Here is a 14,792-nt window from a genome sequence, read left to right on the forward strand (position 1 = left end):
CCAGGAGGATCCCACATGCCGTGGAATGGCTGGGCCTGTGAGCCATGGCCGCCGAGCCTGTGTGTCCGGAGCCTGTGCTCCGCAACGGGAGAGGCCACAACAGTGAGAGGCCCGCGTACCGCAAAAAAAAAAAAAAAAGGGACCAGCTGTCAACCCCAACCAGGATGGAGTAGCCTCTGGCCCTGGGGAGGAGGTGCAAAGCCAGCCTGATCCTAGGATGGATTGGGGAAAAAAGAGGTTAAAAGCATGGAGAGGAGGGACACAGCAGGGAAATCCACAGGTAACCAGAATTAGAAGAGGGAGGTGGGAACCCTTGTGGGAAACTCAGTCTGTCACCACCAAGGAGGAGGAGACTGGTGGGCCAGGGTAGGAGGTGAGCAGGTGAGCATGTTCAGGGCAGGACAGGTAACCCTTTGCCCTCCTTCTAAACAGAGTGTGTTTTGGTCTCGCTGGAGGACTCAGAAGGGGAAGGTCCCTAGGTGCACCTCACCCCCTCCCAGCATCCACGTCCTGAGGATTCCAGGGCTTAGCACCCTTCCACTTCATCCTTATCCATCAGAGTTAAAGGACTGGTAGCATCCTAGCATGTGGGCTACGACTGACTCCCGGGGAGGGATCCTCTGTGCTTCAGAAAATGGCTTTATGAGCCCAGAGTCAAAGTGAGCGCCTCTGGGCCACGAAGGAGAAGCAACCCTGCTCTGTGTCAGGGGAGGGGATCTGGGGGTGGGGGGCTGGGCAGGAGAAGACAAGGGTGGGGAGACGGGGGCTGCCAACACGCCCAGGGGCTATAGCCAGAGCTGCAGAAGGGGGCTCGGGGGCCCTGGGAACAGAAATGTAGTTTGCTTCTCTGGGTTACATATTTCTCCAACAGAAACCAGTGAAAAGGTCAGAGGACGCCGCCCGGGCCGGTGTGGCAGGGTGCCAGGCCCACGACACGGCCCTGCACCACCCATCAGCGGAAGCAGGTCCTCAGCTTCACAGGTTAAACAGGAGAACATGACCCCCACCCTCAGGCGTTCACAGAACTCAGAGGGAGGGAACTGGGCTCCTCCCAAAATCTACACAACGGGAAGTCTGGGGCAACTTTAACTAGTTCCCCGGGAGCAAGGTGATCCCAGCTGACATCTGGATAAACCAACAGCCGCATTAAACTCTCTGTGGGGAAAGCAAAAGGCAGGGAATGAGCTTCTACTTTATGGACAGAACCAAGGGCAGCACCGGACCCCAGATGGACGACCAGGCTGGTGAGGCCCCCGCCCTCCTTCCTACCCGCCCTGGCCCAGACCTACACTCTTCCAGGAGGACTGCGAGTCTCCCCGAGGGGAGCCGGTCACCACCTTGCAGGCAGATGGCAGGCACGTTCCACAGCACTCGCCTTCGTGGAGAACGTAAGTGAAGCCCTGAAAACACACAAGGGGTGGAGCGTCAGGACAGGCCGGCAGCAAAGACAGGTGTTCTGGTCCACTCGGCAGGTGTATGGAGCCCTGGGGCTTGCAGAGGGACAGCTGGACCGGATGTTTTCATCTCTGTCCTCCACCAGCCCCTCGATCATGCTAAGTGGTCAGGAAGCGTCACCCACTGAGTCACTATGGGTCTTACACCAGTCGAAGAGACACAACCCTGCCCTCTGCAAACTTCCACTTAAGAAGAGCCAGTCCATGGGAGTATTAAAGATGCTCAGAGCTCACTCAGAAGCAGCCGGCGCCCTGATGTTCATCACAGCCCAAATCTAGGGTCCCTTACTGACTGGGGGAGAACATTCCAGAAGCCTGGAGTCCCGGCTCTGCCCTAACAGGGCAAATTATCTGCACAACATGAGTGCCTTGACCCCAGGACCTCTCAGCGATGTACAGAGCTGGGCTTCCCCAGGTCGTCACTTGACATTTACCTAGTAGTTTACGGGGCACAGTGAGACGAGACCCACTTTCCCCAGAAAGCCTGCCAGGGAGGCCAGCATCCTGCAAGTCTGAAGTCTGCCAGCCTATCCCCCCTCTTGGAGGTCCTCCAATCTGGCCAAAGCATCGGGAACTTGGATTGAAACCCTCCAATGAAAACTCTGAAGCGACGTACAAAGAACAGACAAAACGATGACATGTGAGGCTGTCCCAGGGGCGAGGGACAAGAACCAGGGCCTGTGCAGCATCTCGGAGAGAAGGGCGAACTGCGGCCGCAGCCGTTCGGGATGGGGGTGGGTACCACACCCGCTCTGCTCCCCAAGAGCGCTCACAAGCAGGGCCCAGTCAGAGGACGCATTCAACACTCGCTATCATCCCAGGTGGTGCCTCTCCCGGGGGAACACGAGGACCCCAGAGACCTGGCTCAACTTTGTAGCATCTCCATGGGACCTTCTTACACCCCGACCTGCGTCACAGCGGTGCCCAGTGAACTGCCCTCAGTCCTCGATCAGCGGAGAGCTAGTTATCGTGCACCTATGATTTACTAGGTGCTTTGGAGGCGCCAACAAATTAGGATACGCTCGACACGCCCTCCGCCACGCCCTCCGCCACGCCCTCCGCCACAAGGCAGGATACACAAAATGGCACAAAAGAAACAGACACGAGGGAGCCTGGAACAGAGACATCGATGCCTTAGGGATCTAGAGTCACCCTTGGGCACCCCCCTCGGGGTGCTGACTGGTCTGGATTTGTGCATACTCTATGTTTTCTGCTGCCTCCACCACGGGCAAATACACTGCGGGTTATGGGTGACCCAGGCTGGACGCCTGGTTCCCACAGCCCTACCTGCTTCTCGTGCTCAGGTGCTCCCGGCCACGCCCCCAGGTTCTGGGGCTGCCGACTTTGCAAGATTCCCCTCCACAGTTTCCTCCTGCACAACCAGGGCTCATCCTGTATTCTCATCTCTGTTTCTTTTCCCGTACTCCTCCAAACCCTCTAGCTTATATCTGTCCAAAACAGACATCTCAGACCTTTCTCCCTACCCTCTTCTCTATCCTGTTTTCACTGGTTTCCCAATTAAGAGTAGAACTGAGTAGGTCTGATATCCACCCAAGCTGGAAACAGATGCCACTGGAAAATAACTTCCTCACTGATTTAACAGCACAATTGCCACAGCTGAGATGGAGGTGGAGGCCTGGAGCGCTGGCCCCTGTCTCTTGGCCGGGTCGTCCTGGCCCTTACAACACCCGTGTGGCCAGCTGTACCAGCCTAGCAGCAGGGGCCCCGGCCTGGGAGTCAGGACACGCACGTGTCTGCTGGCTTCAGACGAGCCTCAGTGTAGTGGCCAATGGGAAGAACAGCCCTGCCTCTTCTTCCTTCTGGAGGGGTATCACGAGGATGAATAAAACATAATGGATTGCATTCAGTCGCTCAGAACACAGTTCCTGAAGCTACAATTTAGTCTGACTCTGGGGTCTAAGGGTCATAAGCCTTCAAAGAAAAACTCCTCTGAGGTTTATACAAAAGAGCAGGAATTCCTCTTGCTGTCAACGCAGAAGCAAGGCCATAGTACACCTATGAAACTCTTTGGGACACCAGCAACGCCCTTTGCTTATCTCACATCACATTTCTGATGTGACGCGTAGAGGATTAATTATGGAGATGGTAGGGGAAAGCGTATTTCTGCAGACAGTGGCTTATAAAGGAAGAATCAGAGGGTGATGGTGGTAGTGTTCTTTTTTCTTTTTTCTTTTTTTGTCACAGCCTAGACAGCAAATGAATTCAGGTAAGTGAGCCTAAATGCCTCTGGAGTCTGACCACAGCTGATCCTCTCCTCTACAAAGAATGAAGCCTGAGGCCGTTCACTAAAGCTCCCACTTCAACACACAATACAGACCAAAGCCCAGCCTCCCCTCAGCTGTAACTAAACCTCAGTGCTTCCTTCTCCTCCCAGAAGGTGTGAACATTCTGTCTCTAAGACAGGCCACTCCGCCACCCTAGAGCCATCATCCGGTCGAGAGTTCTGGACGTGGTACCCCCTGCACTCATTTCTGACCTCGGGACCCACCATCTTCCTGAAGCCGCCTCCAGCGCCTTGGCCTCTAGACAGCCAGGTTCACACCCTGTGCCCTGCATTGATGGACCAGAGTGGGGACTGCACAGAGGACCCAGAGTCCACGGGCCGAGCTGAGCCCATCCATTTTCTTCTTGAGAAGTTCATCTCTGGAGCAACACAGATTGAACAGGTCTGACTGGACGGGGCGAACCCTGGACCTGAAAAGCCACACTGAGTTGAAGCCAGGTTCCATAAAGCCACGTGCAAATGAAGCTTCTGAGAAAGCAAAACGTCCTCCCAGGCCCACAGTGAGGAACCGGACGGATGGGCAGAGAGAAGTGGAGACAGGGGCTCACGGGACAAACGGAGAGAAGAGTGGTACAGCCACGGGGCCCACCTGCACGCCCTGCACTTCGTTTCTGAGTGATCCCTGTCTTTCCTATAAATCCCCTTTCTATTTATTTTTAAATTTGTTTATTTATTTTTGGCTGCGTTGGGTCTTCGTTGCTGTGTGCGGGCTTTCTCTAGTTGCGGTGAGCGGGGGCTACTCTTCGTTGCGGTGCGTGGGCTTCTCATTGCGGTGGCTTCTCTTGTTGCGGAGCACGGGCTCTAGGTGCGCGGGCTTCAGTAGTTGTGGCGCGCAGGCTTCAGTAGTTGTGGCGCGCGGGCTTAGTTGCTCCGTGGCATGTGGGATCTTCCCGGACCAGGGCTCAAACCCGTGTCCCCTGCATTGGCAGGTGGATTCTCAACCACTGCGCCACCACGGAAGTCCCTCCCCCTCTTTTTATTTTAGCTAGCTTGAGTGGATTCCATTCTTTGCAATCAAAACTCCCTACCAAAACACAAAACATATTGGGGGCCCATTTTATAAAAACAACCTCTAAACACCACTCTCTTTACTTGATAGCAAGTTATTTCCACTGCCTCCCATGGCCTGTGGGAGGAGATGGAGACCGATGGGTTTCCAAAGCCTAGTGTTCCCCAAAGGCACACCTGGAACCACGGCATCATCCTCTCCCAAGGGGGCCAGCAGCCCTGCTCCTCCGCAGCATGAGCCAGGCATGTAGCGCGCAGATGACCTGAACAGACCCCCCCCATCCGTGGATTCACTCCCAGGCCCTCCCCTCCGTCACCAAACCACACACGCTTCCGAGAAGAAGCATCGAGAGGCTGCTCTGCACCGCGGTTACAAGAGCAACTGCTACACGCGTGCACTTGCCTGTGCTGCGTCCTCTGCTTTTATCATCATTTTCTACTGATAATGATGCAGTGATAATAGTAGTGTAACTGGGCAGAACACCATGGAGCCTTCCTGGAACAGGCCTCCCCCCCCCCCCCGTACCCTCTGCTTCAGCTCCTCTCTGAAGGACCTATGTAACAGTATTTGATGCACATTTCCTGAGTTGCTTTGCAGATGTGAAAACCCCCCACCAAACGGAAGATGTTAACTACTGGGTGACCTGAGAACGTAGCCCCAGGCCACCTGGAGCCCAAGGACTGATCATGGTAACCCCTGTGACACCGCCCTGTTACCTCACCATCAGCCAATCAGAGAACTGTGCACGAGCTGATCACGGACCCTGCGACCCCGCCCCCCCCTCACCTGGCTTTTAAAAAGGCTTTGCCGAAACCCTTCTGGGAGCTCGGGGGCTTTTTAGAGCGCGAGCCGCCCGTCCCCTTGCCTGGCCCTGCAATAAGCCTTTCTCTGCTCCAAACGCCGACATGGGCACGTGAACTTGCGCTAACAATAATAGCGTTAACCAGCAAACAGAATTGAACCCGCAGTACCCCCGCGGACTGTGGTTCCCTTTTCTAGCGTCTGCTCGGTCTTCAATGTGCAAGAACAAAGCTCCCCAGACACACAGGAGCCGTAGGGGCAGGCCTCCACACGAAGAACTAGAAACTGGACTGGGGGTTTCAAACCCCCAGATCATACCTCAAATTATAAACATGGCTCCACTTCTGTACCTCAGATGATAAACCTGGCCTGAAAACCCACCAACCGGTGTAGAAACACTACAGTACACGGACACGGGGGCCATCTCAGAAAATTCAGGACCTGCGTCTGTACTAGGTGTAGGCTAAGGAGATGTCTGAAAAGGGAAGAGATAGATAGGGGGGAAATCAAGCCCTGTTTTCTAGGCAATTAAGCCACATCTCTGCTTAGACCAACTCCCCAGCCCTGTGGACTCAAGACCGCACAGCAGACATGACTGCCAGCCAAGAACTTGTCACAGAAGGATGACAGCAATCCTCTCCTCATGCTCCTTTCCTTCACCCAGCCCCACTCCCCTCCTTGCCCCTCCCCTCTGGCCTTGAACCAGAGGTTCCTAAAGGGGCTTTCTTGCCTATTCCTGGGATCACCTCCCCTACTTCCCTACCCTATTCCTCCCCCTTACCGGCCGGCAGCTGTCTCCACAGGCCTTCTGAGAGCACTGGGCCACACGCAGGCCCATCACGGCATCCTCCAGGTCCGTGCAGGTGCACACGTCACAGCCCTCCTCCCAGAACTGGCCCACGGGGTAGATGGTGCCTTGGTGGACACACACCTGTAGACACAAGGTTTCCGAGAGTGAAGTGACTCAGTTCATCTAAACAAGAGGTGAGTAAGCATCTACGGCGTGTTGGAAGCTACTCTAGGTGCTGAGACTACAGCAATAAATGAAAGCAACATAGTCTCTGCCCACGCGAAGGGATGCTTACATAGTAGAGCTTGCCCTCTTCCCTCTCCTGCCCACCTGCCTCAGGAAGGTTCACCCTGGGAGTGGCTCCTTTTGAGTCCCTCGAGGCCCTCAAGTGGGGATGTAACACACTGGCTGCCTTGACGCACTATCACTGCTGCCTTAACTGCATTTAACTCCTTCCTGTGTCACACGGAAAGCTGCACCCTAATTCTCAGACCCAGTAAATGTCCTTGAACTTGGAACCCACCCACGTATAGCCCTCTGTCCCATCAGTAGTGGCTGAAGGTGAGGGAAGGGTGGGCAGGGGTTATGGAGTGTTCCCTTCATGCCCACCAATGACAAGGAATGTATCAAGAGAAGACAGAGCGTGAGATGTGTTTGAGAGACAAGGGATCCTGTCTGGAAGAACTGTAGGCTATGGAAGGAATGTGGGACATGAGATCCCAACGGTTGGTTACGATTAGAATCGTAAAGCCTGGGATGCACGTGATACACACGCTCAGCCTTTATCTTCTAGGAATGAGGTACTGAAGAAACGCTTGGATCGTGAGGTTTTAAATTACCCCAAGTGTGTCCTCTGAAGCTACAAACAGGTCTCCACGTTTATTCACATGGTGACGGGGCACATTTTTAAACCATTTTCCTATACCTGCTCAGTCTTCCCACTTTTGTACAATGAACTCAGTGAATGAGACCCCCGGTTCTTGGATTAAGAAGCCCCCCTAAAAAGTGTTACCGCCCAGAATCCCACTTCTAGGAATCTATCCCAAAAGACACTCTGGCAAAAATACAAAATGACAGATGCAGAAGGCTGTTGCAGCGTCACTAGTAACAGCAAAAGGCTGAAGCCACTCAACTGTGAGTCCACACAACTGAACCAAGATGCATCCTTGCCGTAGATTACTAAGCTGTGGAAAGGAGTAAGGCAGATCTCCATATACGGACAGAGGATAATTTTACTATAAATTGTTAGATGAAAAAATACACATTCAAAACAGAATTTATAATATGCTACCCTTCTGGGGAGAAATAGGAAGCGATACAAATTTACAAAACTTGCTTATATTTTCAAAAAGAAAAATGGATGGGTACACCAATGAAAATGATAAATTATGAAGGGAGAGAAGGAGCGAGGTAGGGAAGGTGAGGGTAGAGGTGAGATTTCTGGGAGCGCATCGTTTTGTAATTTAGGTTTTAGAATCATTCACGCGTTTCGAATCATCTATAGCACCCAGCTATGCTCAGAACATGGTAGCGTCTCTGTAAGTACCTCCTGAGCTAATTAGATTTAGGCTGAGATGGAATGCTGATGCCCCTTCACTGGGCCACACAGCACTCGTGGGGGCAGGAAGGCAAGTCTTCCACAGGAGGATGTGTCCGGCCATTGTCCCAGCTGGAGCCGAGCAGCCCCTACCTTATCAGGGAGGCAGGTGGTGGTGGTGCAGCCGCAGTCGTTGGTGACGGTGGAGGCCAGGTACCCCAGTGGGCAGGTCACCGCCGAGCTGGTACAGTTGCAAACACACTTATACTCATCACAGCACTGGGTCTTCTGAAGGACCGGTGTCCGGTGCGGGGGACAGGAGGGCGGGGACCCCCTTGGGCATTCCTCCTTCCTGCAGGCTGAGGGGCAGCACGAGGTGATGCCCCGGTCCTGCCACACTGAATTCTGCACTCAGCCTGGGTTCCTAAGCGTTCAGCTACTATATAAGGTCCCAGGGAACTCTAGCCCCAGAATATTAAGTCAGAAACACATGGGAGCCCAGCTCAGGAGCTGAGGGATAGTCAATCATACCAAAAAGTGGTTAGTCTGCAGAAAAATAAGAAAACTAACCCAAAGGAGAAATATGAAGCTATTTTAATGGAGAAGCTAAGGCTGCTAGGCTCCACCACCTTCCCGGGCACATCTGGAAGGGGTGGGGTCCCTCCAGCTGCAGATACTCAGAGATGACTGGTGTAGAATCTCTAAGACCCAGCGAGCCCTGGGCACATAGGTACTGGTTAGCATTTTTATAAGCTGGTAGCTTATGAGATCCTATCCCCAACCTCAGTACCTGGAATAATAAATGACCTACAGTTTTAGGTCCTCCAACAATGATGAATGAAAAATGACAGCAATCTCGTCAAATCCACAATGCCCTTTTATCACTGCCAAATCCCATCCCATGCCTTTGCCTGTTCCCAGCTTTCTGCAGATACAACGTGTTCTCCCGCACTCGAGGGCTTTCATCTCAGAACTCGAGTGAGATTCTCAATCAACAGGATGAGAAATGGGTAGTGACTTAAAGTGGGTATTCTTAGTAACTAAATACAGAATTCAGCTTCTTGACATGTCCAGAAACGGTCTGTAGTCCAACCCTATGCTTAAATTGTAGTATTTAGAAATTAAATACATAAACATACAGAGGAAGAAAAATGTATAAATTTATTTGGGAATAAGATCCAGTGATTTGAACCAACCAAGGGTACATTCCTTCCCCTCCACGGCTTATGGGAGGTGGGAGAAAATAAAAATTAGATCTGGAGGCTTCTTCATCTCAGGTCCAAATGCCACCTAATAAGCCCAAAAGGGGGATGCCTGCAGCTGTGTCCACACCCCGTTCCCCATCGTAGCCTGCGGCTGGGAGGAGTCTTAGGGCGTTCAGTCCACGTGTGACCCTGACCCCTTTGTTCTAGACACACCCCAAGCCCAGACTCAGCTCACTAGAATACAGGATGCCTTCCCAGACCAGGGGACAGTGACTGCACCGCCCATCCTCACCCACGGAGGGAGAACTTACAGCAGGTGAAGTTGGGTCTGCACTCGCCGGGGTTGGTCAGTGTAGGCTGGAGGCCACCTTCGCAGTGAGGCACCGGGGGCAGGTCACAGCTCACCAGGTCACACACTGAGGGCCCAGAGAGAGAGAGACGTGCACTCAGAATTCAGCGAGGCTACTCTTGTGCTAGTGAGTGGCTCCCTACACTACATTCCTACTCACGCAGACCTTCACTGTTTCACATATGTGATGATGATAAATTGAAGGCAGAGCTAGAGATGGAGATAGAGGAAAAGATACAGGAAGATGAAAAGAGGGGAAGAGATGGAGATAGAGATGGAGATACACGGACAGGGAGGGGATGGGGGGAGGTGATGATAGATAGACAGACAGATGATAGATAAATAGATAGATAGATGATAGATACATAGATAGGTAGAGAGATAGGAAGATAGATAGATAATAGATAGATGATAGATACACAGATAGATACATAGATAGGTAGACAGATAGGAAGATAGATAGATAGGTAGATAATAGACAGATAGATGATAGATACATAGATAGATAGATGATTGATACATAGATAAATAGACAGTAGATAGATAATAGATAGAAAGATGATAGGTAGGTAGGTACATAGATAGTAGATAGATAATAGAGCGGATCGATAGATAGGAAGATAGATAGACAGATAGATAGATACAAGCCATGTTGATTACTCTTGTCATCTGCAGGGACTCCAGATCTCGGCCAATCACTTGAACCCTCTAGACCTCAGGATCATCTTCTGTAAGGTGGGCAGTCTACCTCACAGGGTCGGTCTATTGATGTCTTGAAATAATGAAGGCAAAGTGCCTGGCACGTTGGAGAAGCTTCAAAATGTCCATAAAATGAGGGCTTTGAACTAAATGACCCCCAGTTCCCTCCACTGTTAACATCTTAAGATCTATTTTTACTAAATTGTTCTCCAGTCAGATTCGCCCCTCACTCCCGCCCTGCCACATAAGGCTTCTCTTTATCCCTGCTAAATTTCATCAGCCTAAAGCAATGTCTCAGATGATTTCTTTTTTAGATCCTCAGACTGTCTTGATCTATCTGCTCTCCCTCAAAGGTTTTATCACCTCAAACTTCACAAGCCTGTGCTTTATGTCTTCATCTGTACAATTAACAAATGCCTGTGACAGGACGGGGACAAAGCACTAGAGACTTCCTGCTGTGTTTCTCAGAATTCCATCAGCTCTGAATTCATTTAATTATACCGTTATTCAGCCCATTATTCACGATGCAGGTTGCAGGCCTATAATGAAACCCTTTGACAAATAACGTGTTGAAGTCAAGGTGCCCATGTGTGGCCTTTTCTACAGTTACTCTGGCATAACTGGCTCTGCAGTAAATCCCTTGCACCTCCCCCACCAGTGATTACCCCATTCTTTTATTTTTGGGGTATCGTTGATAACAATATTACATGTTTCAGGTGTACAGCACAGCGATTCACAATTTTTAAAGGTTATACTCCGTTTATAGTTGTTATAAAATATTGGCTATGTTCCCTGTGCTGTACAATATACCCTGGTAGCTTATTTATTTTATACACAGTAGTTTGTACCTCTTACTCCCCTGCCCCTATCTTGCCCCTCCCCCCTTCCCTCTCCCCACTGGTAACCACTAGTTTGTTCTCTACATCTGTGAGTCTGTTTCTTTTTTGTTATATTCACCAGTTTGTTGTATTTTTAGATTCCACATATAAGCACTATCATACAGCATTTGTCTTTCTCTGACTTCTTTCACTAAGCATAATACCCTCCAAGTCCATCCATGTCGCTGCAAGTGGCAAAATCTTATTCCTTTTCATGCCTGAGTAGTACTCCATTGCATGTATGTACCACATCTCCTTTATCCATTCATGTGTTTTGTGGGGGGGTTTTCCTATTTTTTGGCCATGCCACGCGGCACTCGGGATCTTAGTTCCCCAACAAGGGATCGAACCTGTGCCCCCCGCGATGGAAGCATGGAGTCTTAACCACTGGACCACCAGGGAATTCCCTATCCATTCATCTGTTGATGGTCGCTTAGGTTGCTTCCATATCTTGGCTGTTGCAAATAATGTTGCTGTGAACATTGCACCCCATTCTTTTTTAATGCTTTCAAAACTTAATTTAATAAGTCACAGCAGAATCTTTCTAGGAAACAAATCCTTTTTTCCAGAGGCTACTCTTTCTAGGTTTTGGGAAATCCACACCCTGCTCCTGACCACGAGCCCCTTCAGCACCACCACCTTGGCCCCCTCTCCCCAGAGCGGGGCTGGGGTTGGACCCCGAGAAATGCCACAGGTGACACATACCACACTCGTACTCGGGGCAGCACTGCTGCGTGCTCTGCCGGAGACGGGCCACCTCGCACGGGCCGCACGCAGGCGCTGGGGGAGAAAAGGCCGCGGAGGTCAGAGAAAGAGATGGCAGTACCCACTGCAGACTCTCGGCGGCGGGAACCAGCCAGGCCCGCTGACGAATGAGTCTCCCGGTGTGCCCTGCTGTCCCCTCAGACACACCCTCGGGAGAACAAGGCGGAGGGTCGAGGAGGGGACAGCAGGGCAGGCGCGCGCACACGCGCGCGCACACACACACACACACACACACACACACACACACACACACACGCACCCGCCCCCGAGAGCTCTACCCCCGTGCAGAAAGGGGAGCCCAGCCCGGCGAGGCAAGGAGGGTGGGGCTGCCGTGGGGAATCCACGTGTGGATCTGGTCCCCCAGGTCTGCAGACAGGTGGCCTCGGGGCCTGGCGGGAGCCCTAGGGAGGGGCCTCACCTCGGGCTGTGGGGCAGGGCTGTGTCGTGCAGTTGACCTTCCGCCCGCTGAGGCACGTGCAGATCTGGCAGGGCTGGTGGTCTGGGACCCACGTTTCCAGAAGCTGAGGGAGAACGAGGTTCAGAGAGGGCCCAGGAGTTCATGGAAGTTGGGTCCCCCCACCCCTGGCTCTGTCTCCCTGAGGGACACCCAGTGCCCGAGCCCCGCCTGGGTCAGAGCTGCGCAGATGAACCAAGACAAGCTGACAGATGCTGAGGACCCTGCGGAGGAGGCAGCTGGAGAGGCCCGGGGTGCCCGGGGCACCCACACTGCTTCGTACACTCGGGGGAAGGGCAAGCCCCAGGTCTCAGAAAACATGGAGATTTCATCACAGCCCTTCTGATGGTGACACTAAAACAAAGCAAGGCGAGAAAATGAGGACCCCATGTCACCCGCCAGCCACTGCCCAGGCCCAAGGAGAAGCTGGGCTGCAGCTTGAGAAAGATGCCACTCACTTCTGCAATGGACTTAAGACTATGTGGCAGGAAGAGCTGAAGGGGGGACAGCAGGACTCTCAGAACCCTCACATTGTTGGGACTGGTGGTTGGTGGTAACGTTCCAGACCACCAGTTTCCAGGTGAGGGTCACCAGGGCAGCAGGCATCCCCACTGCACAAGGGCTTCAGAGTCAGGAAGCCCCCCAACTCCTACGTCGGTCGGCTTCACCCTCCGTGCCACTGCCCGGTTTCCTCCCAGGCGAGGGGAGGGCCCCCCAGCCTGCCTCCCAGGACTGTGCAAGAAGCAGGAGGCTGTGCAGAGCACAGATGGGACTGCAGAGCCAGGACTGGGTCCCTTTGGACTCGGCCCTCAAGGGAAATCCCAGTGAAGTCACCCCTGAATAAACGCCTCCTCATCCAGCAGCTCAAAGGCCGCTAGAAAGTCCCCAGGCCAAGAAGGTCTTACTTATTCCGTCTGCTTCCATGGTCTGCAATGAGCATCTGCCGCGGAGAGGGAGAGAGATGGGACATCTCCGGGTAAACCCCTCCCCGGCCCTACCCGTCCTCCTGTGGGATTAAACCTTGGGTGCTTCCCTTGACACCTTCTGCTGCATCCACGTAACCGCCCACATTGGAGCGGCAGGCGTCACGTGGCACGGTTTAAGGGCTTTACGTAAACTACTCATTTAATCCTCATCGCAGCCCCGTGACCAGGACATCCTTAGTTATCCCCACTTGTCCAAGGAGAAAGCGGAGGCGCTAGCTCGGGGTCACACCGTCGCAGTGCAGAGATGGGATCTGGACCCAGAATCCACTTATTATCCCTGTGTTCTGCTGCCTCCCGGTAATAAGTAGCATTAAACATGTTCAAGATATTTCCCCAAAGGCTTTACACTGACTCATCGTATGTTCCTTCTAGTAACCCTAGCGGGTGAGTATGACCATTACTTACACTGACCAGTGAGGACAGTGAGGCACAGACCAGGAGGTCGACCAGGAGGCACAGCCGGGGTCTGGACCCGGCATCCTGGCCCTGCACACCACATGCTCTCTCTCCAAACCACAGCCGCCAGGCTCAGCCAGCCCGCTGAGGGGCTGTGGGAGTGCCAGGCCCTGGGTACACTGTCCCAGTCCTCGAATGGCTGACGGTCAAGCCGAGGAAACAGGACTTGCCCGTGAACAGGTGAATGAGATCACTCGATTCTGACGCATCCACTCCACAGAATACTACTCAGCCATGGAAACAAACGACGGAACGTACAGTGTGGCTGGATCTCGAGAGTATTACGCTGAGCGAAAGAAGCCAAGCAAAGAAGGAGTAATACTGCATGAGTCCATTTACATAAAATTCCAGAAAATGTAAACGGATCTATAGTGACAGAAAGCAGACCAGTTGTTGCCTAGGGATGGAGGTGGGGACTGGGGGTGTATTAAACAGGGGCATCAGGGAACTTTCGCAGGTGATGGAAATTTCATTATCTTCATCGTGATGACGGTTTTTACAGATGAATGAACTTGTCAAAATTCATCAGATCGTGGGCTTCCCTGGTGGTGCAGTGGTTGAGAGTCCGCCTGCCGATGCAGGGGACGCGGGTTCGTGCCCCGGTCCGGGAAGATCCCACGTGCCGCGAAGCGGCAGGGCCCGTGAGCCATGGCCGCTGAGCCTGCATGTCCGGAGCCTGTGCTCCGCAGCGGAAGAGGCCACAACAGTCAGAGGCCCGCGTACCACACACAAAAAAAAAACACACAAAAATTCATCAGATCGTACATTTATATTTGGCGCTGTTTACTGTCTGTGAACTCTCCATAAAGGTGATTTTTAAAATAAAAAAAGTGCCAGGAGTGCAAAAGAAGAGTTCACTAGGGCTGTGGGCTCCAGAGAGGCCTCACATACTTGGGGACGTGGCCACTGCAGGAGGCTATGCTTAACCTGGCGGGCAGGGTGCAGCCCTGAGGCCCTGTAAGCAGGCCCGCCTCAGAGGGAAGAAAGTTCAACAAGGAAAAGCCTTGAGCGGGTGGAGACGGGGGACGAGGACCAGGAAACAGAACAGAGGCTGCAGCGGCTACTATTCCAGCTTCTCCAAGGGGCTGGAAAGACCCAGGGAGG

The 14,792-nt window shown here is 52.7% G+C and overlaps 1 protein-coding gene across 1 annotated transcript in view; it reads right to left on the reverse strand.

The window, feature by feature from the left end:
* The window catches only part of VWF (von Willebrand factor), a 136,653-nt gene that overhangs the window by 14,830 nt on the left and 107,031 nt on the right, over positions 1-14,792 (reverse strand). The window contains exons 39-44 of the mRNA XM_082849290.1: positions 12,211-12,313; positions 11,733-11,807; positions 9,413-9,517; positions 8,050-8,255; positions 6,351-6,500; positions 1,290-1,400 (exon numbers count right to left, since the gene is read on the reverse strand). Coding sequence (XP_082705416.1) covers positions 1,290-1,400; positions 6,351-6,500; positions 8,050-8,255; positions 9,413-9,517; positions 11,733-11,807; positions 12,211-12,313 — 750 coding nt within the window. The remainder of the gene's footprint in view (positions 1-1,289; positions 1,401-6,350; positions 6,501-8,049; positions 8,256-9,412; positions 9,518-11,732; positions 11,808-12,210; positions 12,314-14,792) is intronic.

The sequence above is a fragment of the Leucopleurus acutus genome (assembly GCF_964270905.1).
Source record: "Leucopleurus acutus genome assembly, chromosome: 11".
NCBI classification, from domain to species: Eukaryota; Metazoa; Chordata; class Mammalia; order Artiodactyla; family Delphinidae; genus Leucopleurus; species Leucopleurus acutus.